General features: G+C 37.4%; 1 protein-coding gene and 1 long non-coding RNA gene across 20 annotated transcripts in view; one reads left to right on the top strand and one right to left on the bottom strand.

Moving 5' to 3' along the window:
- The window catches only part of LOC124426930 (hormone receptor 4-like), a 110,398-nt gene that overhangs the window by 2,901 nt on the left and 83,497 nt on the right, over positions 1-24,000 (bottom strand). For 10 of the 19 annotated variants that reach the window (XM_046969219.1, XM_046969220.1, XM_046969225.1 and 7 more), the window contains 5 exons: positions 9,653-9,757; positions 4,384-5,529; positions 3,686-4,232; positions 2,628-2,838; positions 2,063-2,419 (listed from right to left, as the gene is read on the bottom strand). In XM_046969219.1, the coding sequence (XP_046825175.1) occupies positions 2,063-2,419; positions 2,628-2,838; positions 3,686-4,232; positions 4,384-5,529; positions 9,653-9,752 (2,361 nt within the window). In that variant the 5' untranslated portion in view covers positions 9,753-9,757. Of the gene's footprint in view, positions 1-2,062; positions 2,420-2,627; positions 2,839-3,685; positions 4,233-4,383; positions 5,530-6,407; positions 7,228-9,652; positions 9,758-10,007; positions 10,380-16,153; positions 16,592-16,635; positions 17,474-24,000 lie in introns of those variants that run through there. The other 9 variants (XM_046969230.1, XM_046969231.1, XM_046969214.1 and 6 more) reach the window with 7 other exon arrangements.
- On the top strand, positions 7,337-9,369 carry LOC124426954. The gene is made up of 2 exons (XR_006942842.1): positions 7,337-8,117; positions 9,217-9,369. It is a non-coding gene; the product is annotated as an uncharacterized LOC124426954 (long non-coding RNA).

The following is a 24,000-nucleotide window of genomic DNA, read 5'->3' as shown; positions in this document are numbered from 1 at the left end:
ATAAGATTTTTCACGCACCCCATTGTCTATCGTGGGACCACGATGTCGCGTGGTTTGTTGACTGAAACTCCTCGAGGGTGGCGCGAAAGAGAAGGAGGAAGAGAACGTAGGAGAGGTAAATGGTAGTGGTGGCGATGATAGGGTGGGAGAACAACAAGGGAACACCAGAGAACAGAAGGAGAAAAAGGCGGAAAGAGGCAGACGAAGGTGACGGGGAAGGAAGAGAGAGAGAGACAGAGAGAGAGAGAGAGAGAGAGAGAGAGAGAGAGGGGACGGGGATGGCGGGGGAAGGTGGTAAGAGGTCAGTGTCCCTTGCGCAGACTTTCACGAGTTACGAAACGGCCGGAGAACTGCCCGTCCTTGGCACCGGTTGTCGCTGATTTTCTATTGTCCCTAGCCGATCGTCATCGTGCTGTTTCACCTGGATGCTCCGGACATTTTTAACGGATAGTCACTTCAATTTGATATCTATTTTCTATGGATATCTCTTTTATGAGCCATCACGATGTCCCGTGATAATAATTTCACGAATCATTGGATTCATCGTAAAACATTGTCTTTTAGAATCGAAACAGTTAAAGTTAGAATTATAAATACGTTTTATATCTTGTTCGTGATTATGTAAAAAGAAAGAAAGGAAGAAAGAAAGAAAAAAAAGAAAGAAAAAATGAGAGGAAAAAAAGAGAGAAAATAAAATAAAAAAGGAGATAGCAAATACTTCTTTCTTTTTTCTTTTTTTTTTTTTTTCAAATTTCTTTAATCCAATTTAATTGATTTACTTTTAGAATTATCGATTTATCATCATCTCATCATAAGAAAGATCTATCATTCTATAGAAAGGATAAAATAGAGACGGCGATGCCGATCAAGTTGGCTTTCGAGCGAGCCTGCCGTTATTGCCTCTGTTCGTTCTATCTATCGGCTTTCGTAATGTGGGAAACCTTGAGGCTTGCGCAAGATAAGTCGTAAGAAAGTGAAATTGCAGCGAAGAGTTCATTCATTTCAGGATCAACACGATGAAAGACGGGAACTAGATTTAACTTGTACGCGTGCATGCGCGCGCGCGCGCGCGCGCTTGAGCGCATGTTTATGTTAGTTAATATATCGAATATCACATTTATACGTTTCTATTACATGTCTCTAATATTTTTTCTGTTTTTTCTTTTTTTTTCTTTTTTCCTTTTCTTTTATCATCCAACACGTGAGGATAAATAAATAATTAAATAGAAACATATATAATTCATTGCGCTTTCTTTAAGAGATTTGAAAGGGGGAAAAAAAAAAGAAGAAGAAAAATATTCTATGACATTTGGAACAGCATGATCGAACGTGAAAGTATTACTTTTTCGTTTATTTTATTCTCACGATAAACTATTTCCAAGAAAGTGTCTTCTCTCTCTCTCTCTCTCTCTCTCTCTCTCTCTCTCTCTTTCGAGCGTATTATTATTATACATATATTTTTCGAATAAAAGAGAATTTCTTCGCGAGAAAATTGATAGAAGTCAACAGATTGGTAAAACGATTTCGAACGTCCGTACGTCCTGCTGTAGAGCGGAGCAGCTGTGTACAAAAGTGAAAGTGAAGATGCCTTCGGGTAGTTCTCATCAACGATCTCGAATGTATTCTACCGGTAAAGATCAACTTTTGTCGAGTCCCGCTCGATTTCTAACTGGAGCCGGGAAAAATAAATCACTTAAATTGCTAGCCTCGAATACGGAATATACTATGGTATCGGTGATCTTTTCAGACGTTGATTCGTATGTATTAATATCTGGTTCACAGATAGCTAGCAGCTTATTCCTAAGGAAAGAGAAAGCGTTGTCGTTTCGTTTTGATTTTGACGTTGCTCTTATAAAGCTATCGTGTCGATCGATCAATCAATGTAAAGTAAAAGTTAAAAGAATTGGATATGATACCGATGGAAGAATCGCGATCGTATAGATCAATGAAATGTAAATAGAGCGTCAATTGACGCCATTGATGTTATTTGGTAATGACGACTTATTTTTTTTTTCTTTTTTTTTTTTACAAACACGCAGAAAATATTAAAAAATATAATAACCTCAGAAGGGTTGGTCAAAGCAGTCTTCAGGATCGTTCCATTGACGAGGTGGCCCGAATGGGCAGGGTGACTTGGATGGCTGGGAGTAGGTTGCGAGTTGAGCGGATCGCCCGACGAAATTTTATGATGATGAAGGAAGCTACCAGCGAGCTGTGCGTGCTGTTGCTGACTATGATGTGCAGCCGCAGCTGCTACCATGTGTTTGTCTAACATCGTCGGGCCCATGGTACCTTTATTGGCACCAAGGGATCCCGACCCGTTCACACCACCAACGTTACCACCGCCACCCATGCCACCCATGTTCCCACCGCTCATCCCACTTCCTTTGTTGCTCTTCTTATGCTTCTTGTATTTAACCTGTAAAGTCATAATCGCATAACTTTGTCATTTAATTTGTACATAATACTTAATATTGTGTATATGACGATTATAAGATTTTCTTTGCTTTTTTTTCCTTTCTTCGTATCTTTCTTGTGTTCCTTTTTTTTTTCTTTTTCCTCTCCCTTTTTTATTTTTTGCCCTTTATAATATCGACGATACAAAAGTTGTTCATTTTAATACCAACCTTATAAAGATTATAGACCGCACCGGAATTTCTTCCGCCAGGCATCCGGTCTTCTCTAACGGCTTGCAGGACCATACCCTGTTCGATACACTTTTTAAAACGGCAGTACTGACACCTGTTTCTCTGTGCCTTTGTGATTTCGCAGCCACCTTCTGCTACACACGTATACACCCGCCTATTTTGTACAGTCCTTTTGAAGAAACCTTTGCACCTGCAGCAGCAAGATCGATCGTTGTTGTTTTTGAATCTTTTCTTTTCTTTTTGTTTTTGTCTTTCGTTTTCTTTAGCTTTTTTTTGTTTTTCTTTTTTTTTCTTTGTTTTTTTTTCTTTTTTTTTTTTTTACACTTTAAGTCACCTCAAATACTGCTTTGAAAGCATGCAGCAAGATATTCCCGATGAAGGATTAAAGTATTCATTTTTAATCGAAACGATTCAAAGGAAGAAAACTACGTAAAGTTTCCTCATATAAACGTCGTCTCGTTACGTGTCAGACAACAGAGAACGACGGGGATAGAAATTGCGACGTTGGTCAGACAACGATACCCAGTGGTGATATCCAGAATTAATTTGGAGTATCCTTACGTAAATTTTCAAGAGATATTTTTCAAGGAGTATTTCTTCCAACTTGGATGGATATCGTCAGCTAGGGAAATGGAGCGGGAAAATAGGTGGATAATTAAGAACTTGTAGGTTGTACTCTACTAAGGTTGTAGTGTACTAAGAAGGTCTTTTTGTTTTTAATTTTGAACATGGTAATAGTTTGTTTATCAAAAATAAAATATATCTAAATCATTGTATAGTTAATGAGGTTCCATTTGAAAATATTCGAACATTATTCTTAACTTTATAGATATAATTTTAATTATAGATATAAATAAGAAATAAAATTCTTTTTCGATAAATATATGAACAAGCATAGGTAAACGTTGCTATAGTATAAGGTAATACGTTGGATGACTTTTGGCGGGCAATATAAAATATAAAGAATTTAAGATATTCATAAAAGATCTACATCGTATAATTTTAAAATTGATGATACAAAATTAAAAGAAACTTACCCTTCGCACGTGATAATGCCATAATGTAAACCCGTGGCTTTATCCTCGCAGATCATGCAGATCATGGGCGTTTCGTCTTCCTCGTGTTCCTGAGGCGGTAACGGTGGGGCAGGTGGTGCGACCGACATTGATTGCGAGGCCGCCTCGGACTTGACGACCCCGCCGTTTCTCACCCAAGGCTGACTGGAGCCTGACGCCGTGAGATTGAGGGCTTGCATCTGCTGGGCAGCCGGCAGTTGCGTTAAATCGCCGGCCCATAGCCTCTCCATGTTGAGGGGTGGTCCGGACGAATAGGAAACGGAAGGTGGTTTCCCTCTGGACTCTTGTCCGAGGTTTAGGAGAAGTTGTGCCGCTGATTCCTCGGAAGAGGAACAAGAGGCAGCCGCGGCTGTGGCGGTCCACGAGGCCGCGGGTGGTGGTACAGGATCCAAAGGTGGCGTTGACCATATCATCGTCCTAACGCCACCGATTTCTCCCATGATCACCGTTGGCGGTGGTCTGGGTGGTGCTGGGGCTGGTCTTTGAGCCGGTGGCTTCATTCCTTCGCCTGAAAATTTAATACACATTGAAAATAAACAAATGTTTTATGTCAGACGAATAGGCAAATGAAATCTGTTCTTGATATAAAACACATAAAAAGGATTCATTCAAAGGGTGATAAGATTCGAATATCACCCCTCGTTGTGCAATGAACTTACACGAAGACGCCGTTGTGGTTGCCCCCGTACTTCCGGAAGTTCCACCACCGCTATTACCAGTTCCCGTACTACTACTAGAAGTAGTGCAGCTACTGGTGGAAACCGTCGCAACATTTTGTCCATAACTAACGGCACTACTTATTACGCCGTTCAATAGCCTTTGCGTGGCAAATCCCTGTACGCCGGAATTTTGTGACCAGAATTGATGATGAGCCAGGAGATGAGGCGGTACCGATGGCGCTCGTGCCCTTGGCGATGCTTGTTGCGGCTGTTGCTGCTGCTGTTGAGAGACGTGAGCCGAACTACCGGTAGGGCTCATACTCTGGTTTGGATTGTATTGCGACGACGGACTATTCCGGTGACTAGGCTGGCTGGATGTGTCCGTACGAACGCCGGAATTACTTCCACCACTGCCGCCGTTGCCTCCGCCACCACCACCACCACCGCCGCCACCTCCACCGTCGAAGACCGAATTGTCGGATTCCTCTTTCATTTGGATAGATGAAAGATCACCCTTATCGGGACTTTCGCTCCTTGAGGACGGTTCTAGAGGCATTGGTGTCGTGGAGACAGCTTGAACGGGTGAATAAGGTGAGGATCTGTTTGGTGCTGGTGTGCTGGAACGTTGCTGCTGCTGCTGCTGCTGCTGCTGCTGTTGCTGCTGCTGGTGATGATGTTGCTGCTGCTGTTGCTGTTGCTGTTGCTGTTGCTGCTGCTGCTGCTGCTGCTGGTGATGGTGTTGCTGTTGTTGTTCCTCGATAACCCTAAATCCCACCATGCTTCCAGCATCTGGGAAGACCGAATCAGGCGAAGCACGATCCGAGCACGTTGTTTCGCGTAATTCCTGAGCACCTCCACCAGCACTTCCTGCACCTCCGCCATTACTTCCTCCACCTCCACCACCACCACTAATGGCAGTGACTCGCAAAGGATCTCGAGGTGTTCCTGGACTCGGGCTGCCCAGGACGTACTCGCTCTTCACTTTGACCATAGGACAATCCGGCGAGCCTGGCATGTTGGCGTCTGGTGACAGGGTCGAGGTATCCGCCATGCTCTCCCCTGGAGCAGGAAAGTTTATGGGTGAAGGTGCGTCCGCCGGCTGGATCCCGAGCGGCGAGCCTGCTGATCCGAGGGATACCGGGGAGTCTGAGAAATAAGGCGTTGGTGTCTCGTTTATAAATCGGCCTAATTTTAACGCATAATTCTCCTCGGTTAGGACACCTTATTATCGAATTATCGAAATCGATTACGTTATACATCGAGGAAAATCTAAAGTAGAAGAAACTTGTTCGCTACGATACCGATCAAAAAGAAGACGATCTATTCGTCAACTAAGCCCATCCTATGATAGAAGAAATACATCGTTATATCGTTTTATCGAATCTAATCGAAAGCTTACTTCGCGTGAACTATTAGACGGTTTAATGTGAAACGGTAATAAAGACAGAATGTGGGTTTCAAGGTGCGGCAAGTGCAGCTGTGAAAATCTTTCCTTCTTTTTTTTTTCTCTTTCCTTTTTTCTCTCTTTTTCTCTTTTTTTTTTTTTTTTTCTTTTTTATGGGACTTGGGAGAGTCACGGTGCTACTTAAGTGACTGACACGAAAGTGTAATATAGTCGTTTGCGGACGCTGTTGTGTCGCTTTGTTGAAAAGGATCTGGGGGCTATGGCTGGTTCGTTCGTGTAGGTCAAGGAAGGAATGCAGTTGACAAGGCCGAGCCGCGATTGTGGGTACCTAGGCACCAGTTTCCATTCTATTAATAGTACGATCACGGTAGATATCGGTACGTGCGGATCATTCGTTCGCAAAAGCATACACTATATTTCCCTTTTTCCCTACAAACAATGTCCCTTCGTTCGTTCAGAGACCCTATTTACTTTTTAACGATTTACGGAGTAATACTTTTTCGTTTTTTTTTTCTTTTCCTCTCTCTTTTTTTTTTTTTTTTTTTTTTTTTTATCGAAAAATCATAAATTACAAAAATTTCAGAAAAATTTAATATATAATTTAAATCAGAATATTTACCGAAGATCGTTGGGTAGACGTTCTTCGAATCCAATGTCTTGTAATAATGATCGAACATCGTGTACGAGTCGAAATTCAATGGGAATCGAAAGTTATGCCGTAAATTGTAATAACTATCGCAAGTGGTATAATCATAATAATAATAATTATTATTATTATACGGGTTATATGGGTACGTATACATTGAAAATCTTTGATAAGTCGTACCACGTAGTATTCTATTGTAATCCATGTTCCATGGATTCCAATTTTCTCCAAGCAAATGGTGTCTCGTTGCGATAGATACGTTATTTTCTATTGGAAATGTCATTTTGTTTTCTTTTTTTTTTATTTATTTTTTTTTTTTTATCAACATACGTTTTCTATACGACGTTTTATACGACAATCAAATAATTTGTATTTATATTTTTATTATTATTAATCTTACGATCTTTCTCTTCTTACAAGTCATCTCGACGCTTAGTCATTTTGTCATATGTTTTTCTTCTCGAGTTAAGATCATTAAAATCGTTTTATTTATGTCAATAGATATATGTGGTCCTTCGATAAACACTTTTTAATATATTCAATGCACCTGGTAATCGAAGCTATCGGTATGATTTCATTCTTGTACTTGAGTAGTAACGAACGATATTAGTCGGACACAATTCGGAAAGTCGGTCGCATTTTCCTGCGATTACTTATATTTTTTTTTTCCTTTTTTTTCTTTTTTTTTTCCTTTCCTTCTTTATCCTTTACCTCGTATACAAATCAATTCAACGATAATTTAATATTTAACGAAGTATAGATTATATTTAACTAGAAGTTTACTAGATGAAAATTATTGTCACAATGTTTCTATATATATATATATATATATATATATATATATATATATATATATATATATATATATATATCTATATTAATGTAATAGATATCATGTTCGATTTTCTTCAAATTAAATCGATTTTAATCCACTGTATCCACGGGTGATAAATATGACAGTAATAATTTTTAGATTTATAATGATATATAATTTATACAATCCCACCACGATGAGTTATTACTATAAACTATGATAATGTTATATATTGTGTTTGTATAATAATAAATCAAATATATAGATATTTTCCGGGTTCTCGTGGCGATAACGATAACGGAATTTATCGCGACACAGAAACGGATTTTCTATTTCATCGCCATGATACTATTTTTCTTTTTTTTAATTTTTCATTTCTTTTTCTTGCTCTTTCTATTTATTCCTTCGTATCCTTTTATATTTCTTCTTATGTATCGTTCGAGAATAAAAGTGAACGAACTCAGGATGATAATTTAGTCGTCGCTACGTACTCTCGTAGTACTCCATTGACGATCGATTCGAAAATTCGTTTTGGTCGCGTCACGTCAAACGCAATTGCGTCGTTCTCTCTCGTTGAGCAGCGAGCGTTGACTGTTCACGTGTAATCGAGAGGGATCAATGATTCACCGAGAGCGTCGCATTGTCGAGCATATCGCGAACGACGACGATCGTAATAACGACGACGACGACGACGACGACGACGACGACGACGATGACCACAACAACTACGACGACGACAACGACGACGACGACGACGACAAAGACAACGATGAGTGTCGTTCCAGCATATAAATGAATCAGCAAAAATTATCGCATATTTATCACTGAAATAGGAATAGCGAAAAAATTTTAGAGGGAAAAGGAAAAAAGTAAGGAAAAAAAAATAAAAAAAAAAAAAAAGAAGAAGAAAAAACAAAGAAAAAGTAAAGGAAAAAGAAGAAGAAGAAGAAAAGTTCGATCACTTTAACGCGTTCACCGATCCTTCAAATCGTTCATCTTCATTAACATCTTGACAGTGTGATGATTGAGGAGTGAGATCTCTTCTGACGTACTCGTGAATGTTAAGATCGATTCCAGTAACTGTCTCTGACCTTTAACCGGCGCTAGGTCGAGGGTCATTGGTATCGTGCCGTTTGCAACCGTGTGTCGAAAAATCGATGCAGCTCGCTCAGCATTCTCGCTTTCGAGACTCTCGCTCGCTTCTTTGATACGAATCGCTTTCGTACGACATACGTTTAACTATTCCTTCCTCCTGGAAGATTCGATTTTTGAGAAAGTGAAAGAAAAACTAAGAGAGAAATATACACATATATATGTATGTATACATACATATATATATATATATGTGTATATGTGTGTGTATGTGTGTGTGTATATATATATATATATATATATACATATATATAGATACTACGTTGATAAAGAGATGAGGAGAATGACAACACATGTTAACGCGAGTTCAAGCGAAGTCGAACTAGCACCGGTGCACGTCCGGGAAACCGCGTGATATTCAACCCTGCACTGCCACCTACTACCCTCCTTTTAGATTTAACCCCCGCCTACATAGTCTCTTCCTTTCACCCACGTCTCGACCTACCCTTGCCAACCAACGACAACGACAACGACAATGATGACAATGATGACAATGACGACGACGACGACGACGACGACGACTATGATTAAGATGACTACAATGACGACGAAGATGAAGACGACCATTCGTAGATGAGATCAATGTCTTTCTTTCTTTCTTTTTTCTTTCTTTTTGGTGTATTTTCTTTTTTTTTGGTTTGTTCGTTTATCACCCTTTCTATTATTTATCCTGCTTGCACTTTTATTATTATATCTAAAACGAACACAATCCTGCATTAAATTCCATTTTGCTTTATTTACTTTTTTCCCATTGATCACGTGTTCGATTGGCAAAGTTATGATAACAATATTAAAAGATATATTTACGTGTTATAGGATTTGCACTTTTTTCGAAAGCAAGGACGAGGCTTATCCGTACCTTCTTTGATATCATCGATGAAGATAAGCGGATTGAAACGTTTCATATAAGATTATATGAACGATAATATAGATCTCTAAGGAGGAATAAACGATGTGCTTTGATATTCAGCAGATTTCTAATTATTCCGTAGATTTCTAATTATATGTTTCCTATGCTATGTTGGAATAATTGCGATGACGATAATTAACGCGTTCGTCTGTTCGAATTGATGTTAAATGATTATTAATTTATTCTCTACGTGTCCTATTTTCTTCTTCGTAGTAAAGAAAAGGAAGAAGAAGAAGAAGAAAAAGATGATGATCAAGAATAAGAATAAGAATAAGTATAAGAATAAGAATAAGAATAAAAATAAGAATGAGTGAGAGAAAAAAAAATGAATTGGCTTCTTACCGTCGCTACTACATCGGGAGTCGACCTTTCTCCTTTTCAACTTGAGGTCTTGAAACAAGCTCATGTTGTCTAGCTCACACGGGCTGCTCGTAAGGGTCATAATTCCTGTAACAAATAATTATATATTATGAATTGTTAATGATCATAGATAGAAAAAAAAAAAAAAGAAAAAAGAAAAAAGAAAATTTCATTCCAATATATATCATAGAAAAATGTAAAGAATGTAATTTAATGTTCTGATCACATAGGTACATATTATTTAGTATCAAATGAAGAAAAATAATTATTACTTCGTTTTCTTTTTTCTTTCTTTCTTTCTTTTTTTTTGTTTTTTTCTTCTTACGAGTATACCAACCACAACGAAAAATTCTATGAATGTTTGAAAGTAGTAACGAACACGCGTTCGCGATTCTAGTGAACGCATATTTTGTCATTAATTTCTCTTTAGTCAATAGCAGACAATTGGATCGTACGTGGTAGAATATTGTTTCGCGGTGTAACGTGCAAAATTCTCTTATATCTTGGCCATTTCTACGACGTATCGCTTAGATTACATAGGCGTTACGAGTTGGCAAGCTTTATGGGGTTCACGGGACCTCCGGTTTCTTTGGAACGTATGACTACTCTCCGTGCAACAATGTTAAATAATGCTATAATTGGAGGTCATGCCTAGACGAGTCAGTCCATCGTTGCTCTAACTGGGAGATTACAATAAACGGATGTACTGGGTGTTCAATTATAATCTTTATACTTCTTTTTTTCTTTTTTTTTTTTTTTTTTTTTTGACAATTTAAACAGAAAACAAAGAAAAGAAATAGATTTGCAACTTTAAAAAAAAAACATTCATTTCATTTATAGAATCGTTCTTATTTCCTTCCGTGTGATCCTTTTTATCTGGTATCGTATTATAGAAAAAAAAACAAAAGAAAGAAAAAAAATAAATAAATAAAAATAAATTCACCTAGATAATAATCAATATTTTTCCAATAATATTTTCTTATATGAAATGCTCTTTTAATATCATAGATATCACATACATACACACACACACACACACATATATATATATATACTATTGACAAATATCTATAAAATTAAAGTTATGAGTCAGTTGCATCATGTCATTTTAATAACACTTTATTATTCCTCTACTTCTTTTATATTCTTCTTGTACTTAATCTCTGGAATCGTCATTCTGATAGTAATAACTCCATCACGTTATCGTTTAAATGGCCTGCGAATAATTAGGTACACGGTACGCCTGCTCGAAGGATCGGCTTACGAGTCTCGTTTTTATGACGTCTAAAGAACCGAACGAGACGAGTTCACTTCTACTTTTGGGTCATTTTAATCATACCGCGAGATCATCGTCGTCGTAGTTGTCGTTGATGATCGCACTCGTAAAGTCTGCTGACTCGAGAACCCTTTGATCCATCGTCAACGGGTCAAGAGAGAGAGAGAGAGAGAGAAAGAGAGAAAGAGAGAGAGAGAGTGAGAGAGAGAGAAAAACTTTGTTGTATGCGTTGTGAATGAATGAATGGGTGGCGTCAAGACGAAACATATTTTATAGGAATGAATTATTATAAATGCAAATGTTCGAACAATTATAGATATGCATACATTAGTCACGTATACCTATATATATTGTATGCAACATAGGTATACATAAGTATACTTTTTTGCATAACTTCGCGGATTAATTTTCTTTTTTATTTTTTTTTTGCTTTTTTTCTTTTTTTTTTTCTCATTTGTTTTTTTTTTTTCCAATAAAACTAGAACACTCTTTTTGCATCGTTCAGTCGAGATTGGAATCATAGCGTCACTCGTAGATTCCGAAGAAATGAAAAGTCATTCTATTCGAAAGTTGCTTTCCTCGAGCGGGATCATTGGAAAAGGCGTTAGAGATTTTTCCTTTTTTCTTTTTTTTTTTTTTTTTTTTTTTTTTTTTTTTTTTTTTTTTTTTTTCGGTGGATAGGCGGAATGGTCGGGTGGGGAATTAAATCGTCAAATGTTCTGTATATCGGTCGTCACCATTGGAAGATATTTTTAATGCGTCCGATCAATGCCGAGAATTTAGGTAAGACGGCCTGCGCCTTGAGAGAGAGAGAGAGAGAGAGAGAGAGAGAGAGAGCCTTGACTTCTTGATAAAAATTTCACGCAAGGACATAGATGCGAATAGCTGGTCATCATTGTCATCATTATAACAAACGAAATAACGATAATTACTTTTTGTAATACGCATGACAATTAAACGATCATTTCTTCTTTTCTTTTCTTTTTTTTTTTTTTTGCTTCTTCTTTTGCTTAATAAAATGCTCGACGAAAAACGTGAATCATTACGATTCGAATCCCATTATATTAATTTTGCATTTCTATTAATGAAATGCGTTCGATGTTCGTTTAATCGGGGATGATTCAAAAGTAAAAAAAAAAAGTATAGTTATTAGCGTGATGAAAGATCGTAGGACAGAGACAAATCAAAGAAATAAGAAAGAAAAGAATGACAGAAAGGAAAAAAAATAGAAGAAGAAACAAAAAAAAAAAAAGAAAAGAAAACGAAGAAAACACGTTCTCGATTTTTAATCTATTTTAGATTAATCGATAAAGAGATGATGATGTGTGAACGGTCCTTAAGCCGGCCTGCATCTATCGCAGAGCCACGTGGGCCGAGAGCAGTGTGTGTGCATCGTATGGTTAAGCGTATAAGACGACAGATGGAGTTGCATGTGCACTCATACAGTCGGATGCTCGCGGGCGTTGGCATGCGCGAAAAGAAGAAGAGAATACACGGCGGTAGTTTCGAGTGAGATGGCAAGAGTGAGAGGAATATGTATATATATATATATATATATATATATATATATATATATAACACGGTAGCGCGCATCACGTATCCATAGACATGCGCATTTTATACGAGAGTATTATTGGAGAGGGAGTGAGTGCACTCGCTTACACATATACGATACTCTTTCTCAGTTTCCTCTCATTGAGTATGTATGTGTGAGTGCATATATATGTGTATGTATGTATGTATGTATGTATGTGCATGTGGAAACGCGCGTGTACGTGCCGAAGCCGGGGTCCTTGCTCCCTGCCGCCGTATGTGGGTCAGCAGTCTCACACACGTTGCTATTCTTGCGTAACCAATGCATGCATACGACCGAGAGCCGACGCTGCCGTCGCTACCGCCGCCGCCGCCGCCGCCGCCGCCGCTGCCGTCGCCGTCGCCGTCGCCACTGCCGGCGTGCACATGCACACACCGAGACGGAAAGTGCAGCCAATGCACTAACCTACGGTCTCTTCTTGAGAGGCCGGAGTGCCGACGACTACGCGACGACTACAAAGACTACAAGTAAGTAGTCTCTTTTGTCGTGTTCGTGTTAGCCTCCAAGCCTAAGCGCAAGCTTCTTTTCTATATCTTTCTCTCACTCACTCTCACTCTCTCTCTCTCTCTCTCTCTCTTTTTCCTTCTTTATTTCTCTATGTCGGCCAAGCTTTTTCGAGTTTCGCGTTCCTCCCTACGAGGCATTCGCTCTATTAGACACGAAGCTATGCCCATTTCAAGCTACTCCGAAGAGGAGCTTCGTATTACGTTCCTCTTTCCTTCTCTATCCCTATTTCTTTTTCACTTTACATATATCCGATATTTTTATTTTCTTTCGTTTTCAATTTTAGTTATTTCTAAACCTATTTTTTTTTTGTTCGTTTCTTTTTTTGCTTCTTTTCTCCCCCACCCCCTTCTCCTCTTCTCATCGATCCACCGTCCATTACTATTTTTGTTGGCATTTTTTCCTTTTTTATAATCTGATTGTAAAAATAAAGAGAGAGAGAGAGAGATACAGAGAGAGAGAGAGAGAGAGAGAGAGAGAGAAAAAGAGAGAAATATATATTTTCATCGATCATTCTTTTCTGATTATATATTGTTATTATAAGCTCTGATCGCGGAACGGCACGTCCGATTTTATGTACCATGTAGATTTTACCGCTATAGGGACCGTGGACGGTGAAAGTGACTCTCCCACGCCATGACATCCTATAAGACTATACCTCCTACCATTTTCTTTTCCTTCTTCTTCTATTATTTCTATTTCTACTTCTTCTTCTATTTCTTTTTCTTCTTTCTTTTGTCTTTTTTCCTTTTTTTATTCTCGAGTATGACAATGGTCTCGCAGTATCTATACTAAAATAATTCTATGTCTGTAATTTCGTATTATTCCTTCGTATTATCGCGAAGAAAACAAATTATTCGTTTTGAGTAATACGTCAGGATGAATATGTTATTTATATATATATATATATATATATATATATATATATATATATATATATATATATGAAGTAACATTCATGAAACGGGTATCATATGTAAGATATAAAGAACGGAAGAAGATACGAAACACTTTGTTTCTTATCTCTTCATACTTGGTACCGTTAAGAAACAACGACGACGACACACCACCGTTAAATTCCATCTTATCCAACGAGTAGATCTTCTTCGTTTTTTAATCGTACAGGTATAAAATAATATTTCGCATTTTAATGAGTTTGACCAATATCAAGCTGGCGTTACTATCTGATGAATTTTTTACCGTTATTAAAATATTTATCCAAATCCAATTGTTATATGTACAACTAATAAGATTTATATAAAACATACATACGTAAGTTTATTTATATATATAAATATTTAAAATTTGATTTAATTATCAAAAATTCTCCCTCTCTCTCTCTCTCTCTCTCTTACTCTCTCGTTCGATGTAAGACAACGTTGCATTAAATGTCGACAAATAGCAGTCGACATGTGAAAAGCAAAAAAGAATAATTAATATTCTTATTATGATAAATCTCGAAGAAAAGATCTAATGGAATCGTATAATCATCGTTGGGACAAGGTAGGAAAGGGCTAAGAGAGGGAAAGGGGAAGGGGCATACTACCTACTATCTTCGTCAGTACGGATGTTCACGAGTTGTTGGCAGACGGCAGTGAGAGAACGGGCCAGTGAGAGTTAGAGAGACCGGTACATTGAACCTCCGCAGTGAAAGTTTCTCTATTATACCACTGGCCTTACCTTACTTTTCCTACGGCAAGCCTTACCGTGTTGTGTCATAAGCTACTGAGATATATATATATATATATATATATATATATATATAGAGAGAGAGAGAGAGAGAGAGAGAGAGAATGAAAGAGAGAGCACCGTAGAAAGATCGAAATTCGAGTTCTCGGCCTACTACCGTTACAAATTACGATCCGTTATTTTTAACTACATGACTGACTAACGCTCGTGTTCTCTTTCAAACACACACACATACACACACACACACATACACACATACATAAAGATAGATACACACAGGATAGACACACAGACGCGCGCGCACATCCACGTACATTTTCATTTTCGTCCCAGTCCCTTCTTCTCTTGCCTTTTCGTTTCTTTTTCTTTCTCTTCTTCTTCTTCTTCTTCTTCTTCGTTTTCTCTTTTTTTTTTTTTTTCCTTTTTTTCTTCTTCTTTTCTTTTCGTTTCCGTTGAATACACATTTGCCGTTCGTTCGTAAAAAGTGACGATTTCAAAATCAAAAAATTCTTTCATCGAAATACGTTTCTACGAGTTCAGCGAATTATTATCTTTAGAATTTCTCATTGGCTTTGTAGATATCTGACGTTCGACGTTTGCTTTTTCTTTTAATTATATGCGAGGAAGAAGGAGGACGGACGCTTGAATGTCGAAGTTATGTCCGTTACGAAACGATCGAGTCACATTTTCTCTCTTTCTCTTTCTCTCTCTCTCTCTCTCTCTCTCTCTCTCTCTTTCTTTATCTATCTATCTCTCTCTTTTTCTTTTTCTCTTTCATTCTAGGAACTGTTGCAATTTGGAGCAAAAGGAAGACTCCCATACTTTCAAGTTTCTAATCGTTCGTGCGATCGACCGTGGCTGAATTGGCACGATAGCGATCGCGTAAATTTAACTTCCGCTTTTAACGGAGAAAAGGAAGGAAGAAAGAAAGAAAGAAAGAAAGAAAGAAAGAAAAAGGAACAGAGAGAGAGAAAGAGAGAGAGGACAAGGAAGGGGAGAGAGAGAGAGAGAGAGAGAGAGAGGAAGGAAGAGACATAAATTTATCCTTTTAACTTTCTCGTTCTCGTTCTCGTAAACTTCTCCACATAATCAAAGATATGACAGTAAAAAAAGAAATAAAAAAAGAAAAAAGAAAAAAGTACAAAGTAAAAGAAAGACAAAAGTTGATGAGAAAAAAAAAATAAATGAAAAAAAGAATAAAAAAAAAAAAAATCATTTCACAAGGATAGTATGCAAATCGAAAAATTTGTCTCGATTCGTAATCATGATCTTGAATATCTCCTTGTTATATATATATATATATATATATATATATATATATATATATATATATATATATAAAGAGAGAGAGAGAGAGAGAGAGAGAGAGAGAGCGAGAGAGAGATAGAATAATACATATTTTAAAAATTGTTATTCGTACCTATGTGACGGCCTTGTTGGAGGACACTCATGTTGGCGCACATTTTCTATTTCCAAAAAGAGGAACAACGAAGAGTAATAAATAGGAGTGGGGAGGAGAACTTTTACTAAAATCCTATTATATCCTTTTTTTCTATCTTTCCTTGCTTCGCTAACACCAGATAATAATACACAGAGCACGTTGTAATCGACGTCTTAAATACAATCGATTTGTTATTGATCACCAAGGATAAGAAATATTTATCAATGGTATTATTTAAAAACAACGAAACTATAAGCTCTCTTTCCATCGTTCTTTCTCATTCGTTCTCGTTATCTTTTCAATAGAAACAAAACAAAACATAAGAGAGTTACGATAGCAACAATACACGTGTAAGAGAACGTCCTTCCTATCTATCCTTTCGTCTTTTTTTTTTTAAACACGTCACGATGATCACAAAGACGATCGAACGTAAATACGTAGGTAACTGACTAACTACATACGCGTATATTCTCTCATTCGATAAACGACCACGAGCCGAAGTGAACGCCTCGCGAAACTCAAAGTTTTTGGGGCAGGCAGTTGTGTGCGGGCCACGCGATCCACCGAACTCATGGATCCATGTTAAGTTCTCGTCGTGGTGGTGGTGGTGATGGTGGTGGTGGTGGTGGTGGTGGTACCGGTGGCCTCGATACCAACCGAGATCCTCCAATCCGAACCAAGCCCAATGCCAAAAACTCGTGGCGCGTGTAAACGAGAACTTTCACTCTCTCGTAGTTACTCGTTGAACCGTACGGCCACGGTTACGAAGGTGGATCTCCAGGTGGAGATCGTATACGAGGAGGAGGAGGAGGAGAAGTGGGGAGCAAGGGGAGGTGGGAGGTGGAGGGAGGGAGGTATGGAAGATTATGGAGGAGGAAGGAGGAGGAATCGCCATGACATTCGATCACGGTCGTTACTACGACTCCGAGATTCTGCGTAGAGAAAGAGAGAGAGAGAGAGAGAGAGAGAGAGAGAGAGAGAGAGAAAAAGGGCTCTTGCCTTTGCTGCTACTGCTGCTGTTGCTGCTGCTGTTGCTGTTACTGCTGTTGCCTTTAGAACCGTGCTGTTTACGAACAAAACAGGAAGCGTTTTGACGCAAACGCGATGACGAAAGAATTTCTAACGAGCATTACTCCGTCTCCTCACGTTTCTTCATTTCAATACATCCGAAGAGTTCTCTCTCTCTCTCTCTCTCTCTCTCTCTCTCGCAAACTCTCTTACAAATTCTCTTTCTCTCTACATTATTTTACTTAAGTACCTAAGTTTAGATCTTCACGTTTGCACGTACGAAGTTTTATATATATATATATATATATATAAGTGTGGTAATCATAAAGGGCTGTAAAAGATAAAATCGCGATTAAAAAATCGTCGCGTTTATAATAATAAATTCAAGTTGAAGAAAGAAAGAAAGACAGAGAGGGAGAGAGAGAGAGAGAGGGAAAAATGGAAGATTCCTTTCTCGCTCGAGAGGACATCGAGTGTGTTGGTTACGTAAGAATGTGTGAGAGAATATAATGTATAAAGTAACTGTGAGAAAGAAATATCGTCTTCTCCATATACGGACTGCACCACTTTCGTGATACTTTTCTCAAAGAAATATATATATATATATATATCTATACGTGTACGTATTTATGTACGTACATATGCAAGTAGATATGGCTGAGCGAAGGAAATTAAGAAAAAGAAAAGAAATAAAAGGAAGAAGGGAAAGGAAGAAGAGAGTTCATCCTTCGTTCCGTGGGTACATTGCAGTTTCACTCTCGATATATCGAGAACGATCGAGGCCGGTGGTCTCCCTCTTACGCGATAATCGTTCGAAGAAGATCGACTGGGGAGGGATGGGGGAAGAGGGGGGCGGGGGATCCTCATATCCTGGATCGGTAGTGAAAGAAGGAGGGAGATGTAAGAGGGGAGAGCTGGATCGACCGGTGTTTCACTTTTTAACCGATAAGAAAGTAACGAAAGTCGTCGATGAAAGTTTTGGACGGTGTCGCGTCGGTTGGACGAACCAATCGAAAGGAGTGCAGGGGGGGGGAGGTGAGGTGGGTGGGAGGGCCAAGAGGAGGAGGAGGAGGAGGAAGAAGAGTGGGGAAGGAAGAGGCCCAGGGTGGTAAGTTGTGGTCCGTTTTGAACACAAGCCGCGTATTTCGTCCGCTTATTTATTCGACGAAAGCAAAAGTATAAGAGAGGCGGTGGAGCAGGAGGAGGGAGGACCTTGCGAGAGGCGTCATCGTCATCTCCTCTTTTTTTCTTCTTCTTTTTCTTCTCTTCTTCTTCTTTTTCTTCTTCTTCTTCTTCTTCTTCTTCTTCTTCTTCTTCTTCTTCTTTAATATCTTTCACGGTGTCTCTTTTTCTTCGACGATACCGGTCTTTTTTTCCTTTATCTTTTTTTTCTCTTTTTTTTTTCGGTGAAACGATAGCATCTTACAGGAAGATCGAACCTGGTGAAAACCGTGTCCTTCGTCGAACAGTGTTTTACGTTACGTCATTCCACGGTTTATCATTTTTATTTGCATCTGACCTATCTCCGTTCTTTTTACCGAGAATCGGCGACTTTTTATTTCTCTTCTTCTTTTTCTTTTTTTTTTTTATTTTTGCTTTTGTTTCGTTTCCTTCTGCGTTTTTTTTGTTCTCTCTTTCTTCTTCATGGGACGTTTTTTTTGTTTTTCTCGTTTTTTTTTTTTTTTTTTTTTTCTTTTCTATTCTACGATAATATTTTTAAGTCGCGGTAACGAGCGCTCTTAAATAATTTATAACTATAATTAGTTTTCAATGTTTGAATTTTTTTACTTTTTCTTTGCTGTTTTTTATTTTTATTTTTATTTTTTTTTAATTTATTTTTTCTTTCTTTTTTATACTTTCGTATTCATTTCATCTCCTCTTCGAGCTTATTATACCGTTCAGTCCGATTTCCAGAAATCGGGTATTTAATTTCTCTCTCTCTCTCTCTCTCTCTCTCTCTCTTCCTGTCCTTTTCTTTTTGTCCTTTTCTTTCTGTCTTTTTCTCTCTTCAAGTGTATGCTGCAAATAAGTAGAAACGGATCGTCCGAGTAGGCCACCTGTTGCATTGTTTTAACACACCATATGACGTGGGCGGTACGTTCGAAAGGATCCGCGCGTGTTTCGTCGCGCCTCAAACAAAAAATAAAAAAAGAAAAACGAGAAAAAAAAGCAACAAAAAAAAAAAAAGAAAGAAAAATGATACCGCCTTTCTTCATGGATTCCATAACGTGTCCAACTCTCGTTGCGATATCTTCATTCCCAAAGATAGACAAGACACTTAACTACTTCGTTTTGTCTCGTCGTAGAAATGAAGAGATAAGGAAAAGAGGAAAAATAAAAAAAAAAAAAAAAAAAAGAAAAGAAAAGAAAAAGCATATATCAAACACATCCTTCAGATACATCACTTGAAGTATCTCGTAAATTTGATCTTAATTTTTATCAAATAATCCATACGAGATATATTCGTTCAATTTCTCATTTTTTTTTCTTTTCTCTGATTTTTTTTTTTTTTTTTTTCTTTGAGATCATATCTCTTAATTCACGCTTTCCCCCCTCCCCTCCCCCATGTACCATCCTTGCATTAATCGGTCGTTTTTTCATTCGATTGATTTTTAACAGACGAATCAACTTTCTTTTTTTTATTCTCTCTCTCTCTCTCTCTCTCTCTCTCTCTCTCTCTCTCTCTTTCTCTCATAAAATTTTGGTCGCTAGTTCTAGTCCTAGACAAATGCGTCAACGTTGTTCGCGCCAACACATAGATCAGTATGCGAATACTCGTGCATTTGTATGTATGAGGCAGTCGGTGTGGGCAGTACTGCAGTTGTTCGTACCAGCACGTTGTGAGCGGTTGGCCATGGCATACTTACTAATGTCAATCACACCGGCAGGCATGCACTATCGTGCGTACGTGCGTATGTGTGAGCGCGCGCGTACTCGAGCGAGCATGAACGTTCGCTTACCGACACGTACACGCCTCTTGTTTCTCCTCCTCCTCCTCCTCCTTCTCCTCCTTCTCCTTCTCCTTCTTTTCCATCTCTTCTTTCCTCTTCTTTACTCTCAAGCAGACCCTCGCAGTCTTTTGAACTTTAACCTCCCATAATTTCCTTGATAATCGATATCGACTAGTAACTGCGAGTCTTCGATCGACACCCAAATTCACTCGGTGATCTTATTTACAACCTTCATGTTCTTTGTTGATTATCGAAAATGAAAATATCCTTCGTTTATTATTTAAAAAAAAAATTAATTTTCAATACTTTTTGAATAATTTTTATACTTTCGTACTTTTAACCTTTCTTTATTTACAAATCATCGAAGTTCGAAGTGATCGAAAAAAGAAAATAAATACACGTTTACTTTTCAAGAGTTTTAGATGTTTCGTAATTACGCTTAGACAGTTGATATCACGCTTATGATTTTTTGTTTGTGTCGTTGTTATTGTTATTGTTGTTGTTATTGTTGTGATATTTTATCGTGTTTATTTTTAATAATATTAAGGTTTACGATAAACTTTGACAAGCTACTTTGTCGATTGTACTGCGATACAGCGAGCACGCATGTAGCGAGAACATATTATCTGAGAAGTCGTGAATACTAATCGTATTCATTTAGACATATATATGTATGTATCTAAGTTGTTTGACTACGAATGGTCGTACATACATACATACATACATATATACATACATACATACATACATACATACATGTATATATGTATCTAAGAACCAATATTATGAATACTGTATTTATACTTGATACATTTATACTTTCAGTTTATTTTATTAATTTGTTTTAATTTGTGCGTGAAAAAGATTTGCTTTCCTTTTCCTTTTCTCTTTTTTTCTTTCTTTCTTTTTTACTGTCTTTTTTTTTTTTTTTTTTTTTCCTTGCCGACTATCGCCTGGAAATGAGAATTATTTTTAGATTTTTCTTTTAAAACGTTAAGGAGACGTTAAATTTTCTCGTTGATTTCCGTCAACGAAATTTTGTTATTCGAAAACGTAGTCGTTTATGAATGAAAATAATCATTCCCGGTCACGTTCTCTTATTTTTAGTCACGATACATCAACAGCTGGGGCAATCGAATTTTGTATATACTCAATGATCAATTATTGTTTGAAAAAGAAAACATCGATATTGTTTTTACTTGGCTTCTTCCTTCGCGAAGGTTAAATCGATTTAAAGTTTTCCGCATTGTATGTTTCAATGCCATGTTATTTTTGTTCGTCGATCGAGTAAGGCATTGCGTAGATCTTATTGCAGAGTCAAACTCTTTCATAGATTCATAGATATTCGATTTGTTTGCTTTTTTTCATTTTTTGTCTTCTTTTTTTTCCCTTTCTTTTCTTTTCTTTCTTTTTTTTTTTTTTTTTTATGTTTCTTTTTTTGTAATCTCATATTATCGTTTGCTATCGTATATATTAATATACGGGGATTACGGAAAGACGAAAATTATTATGGAATTTTTCAATTAAAACTAATTAAATGACGTATCTCAATCCACGATTGGTACGTACCTCAATCGTCATTCTGATCTAAGTTTAAATATTTCTTTATTATTCCGATATATAAAACCTGTTTATGGAAGAATCCTAAGCGTTAATCGTCAATCTCGAGTCCGTGATCTTGATGGAATTTCTTTCGATCGAACGAAAGAACGAATGGATAGATCGATAGATCGATCGATCGACGATGACAACAACGACGCCGACGACGATGAGAATCCAAGAACGAATAAGGTAGTGTGTGCAGCGATTGTAACTAATATCATGAGAGATGCCAGAATAATCACTCCCGCGAGCTGCAACAGCCTTTGAAAAGCTTTAAGGCCACGCTACGTCCATGAGAATCGACCTCAAAGGAGTGTCGACACCACACGATGATCATCCGCTATATATTATACACTATGAATGTTTCTCTTATTATCGGAGAGGACTTCAACCATAATTTATTGGTTTTAACTTATAAGACCGCACGTGATCCTTGATACGATGAATTCCGATAAAAATACTTTAATAAATTCATTCATATATCCAAAGATTAATTTCAAATTTATGAATTCAATCGATTTAATACAATAATGTATCCGCGTAAAAATAAAAAAGAAAATAGAAAAAAAATAAATAAATAAATAAAAATAAAATAAAAAAAAAAAAGAAGAAGAAAAGAAACGTTTATAAGACGAATGAAGTAACATTTTGGGAGAAATTATCTTTTTCTCTTTTTTTTCCTTTTCTTTTGCTTTCTTTTTTTTTTCTTTTCTCCAAATTAAATATGCAGCTAAATATGCAGCTATATATATATATATATATATATTTTTTTTTTTTTTTCAATAATTTTAATATTTGCATAAAATTATTTTGTACATACTTATGTATGCATGTACGCAAATATATATATATATATATATATATATATATATATATACATACGTATATTCGTAGAGTTAGATATCTATATATCTATATGTATCATTTGTAAAAGAAATTCCAGGGAATGATATTATTTTTAGAACTATGGTTAAAGATGTCATGCACCTTTCAATCGCGCGTTTCCTTCGACGATATCGACTACTACTTGCGTTTGGATGAGAAGATACCGGTACTCGACGACTGCGCGTGTCAGGGTCAAATGACATCATTGCTACGCAAGGATTCGCACGAGCGTGCGATGGTATTTGCGTCGTCGTAATTCATCCTGACGATCGTTCACAATCTTAGATTCTGAGTTCGAAAGAAACGCCATGAAAGAAATCTCGGCGGAGTTTTTCAATTTTTAATAAAAGTCGGATAGACCGTAAAGATAATATTTTTAATTCATTCAAAAGATAATATTTCATTAATTATTATATCGTTTGTTTACGAACGTTCTAAGATATCGTTGCGCGTGAGTTTTATGTCGTTGAAGGAACAAAAAGAAAAAAGGAAAGAAAAGAAAAAGAAAGAAAGAAAGAAAGAAAGAAAAGAAAAAAATCGATAACGAATCGAGAAGATCTCTTTCGAGTAGATCTGTCGTCATGTCGGGCAACGTTTGGACCGAGTTGAGAAGAGACGTTTGAGATACCAAAGTCGTGTACAGTGGTTCGCGTCGTGTGTACTGCCATGCGCGTCTAATGCCATGATTATCCGAGCCGAGTATATTTAGTTTTGAGATTGGCATAGGTCGCGAGTAGCTTGCTAACTGTTATCTGTTTTCTACGCATCGTGGCCTGATATACAACGTACTAGGATGCAGTCGATTTATTACAATTAACATTATCATTATTATAGAAAAGGAAAATTTTTCTCTTACATCCAAGATCAAATTATTATATTTTAATATATAGAAAATTTAATGAATTCAATTTTTCTTTTTTATCCTTTATTATCATATCAGATAAACAAAGGAGGTTCAATTTGTTTAGAAATTTTTTTGTAACGTTCCTGATTTAAGGATTTAATAAATTTTGATGGCGTCTAACTATAAAATGACAATAACGACGACGACGACAACGACGACGACAACGACGATGAAGACGACGACGACGATGAAGACGACGACGACGACGACGACGACGAGGACGACGACGATGAAGACGACGACGATGAAGACGACGACGACGACGACGATGACGATGACGACGATTCATGTCGAGGACATCGGTGGTGATTGGCCGAGATCCTCGGTTTAATAATTGCCCTACTGCCTGCACAGCCGGCCGTATATCGTTACGTTAGTATGCGTAGATACATGTATAGTGTCGACACGCGGAGAGTTGAAGCAGCTGAGCTGAGTAGTGCATGCATGTAATGTATCCTCGTATGAGAGCGCGTTTG

The sequence above is a fragment of the Vespa crabro genome, chromosome 9 (genome assembly GCF_910589235.1).
Source record: "Vespa crabro chromosome 9, iyVesCrab1.2, whole genome shotgun sequence".
Classification (NCBI taxonomy): Eukaryota; Metazoa; Arthropoda; class Insecta; order Hymenoptera; family Vespidae; genus Vespa; species Vespa crabro.
This window is presented reverse-complemented; position numbering and strand designations above follow the sequence as displayed.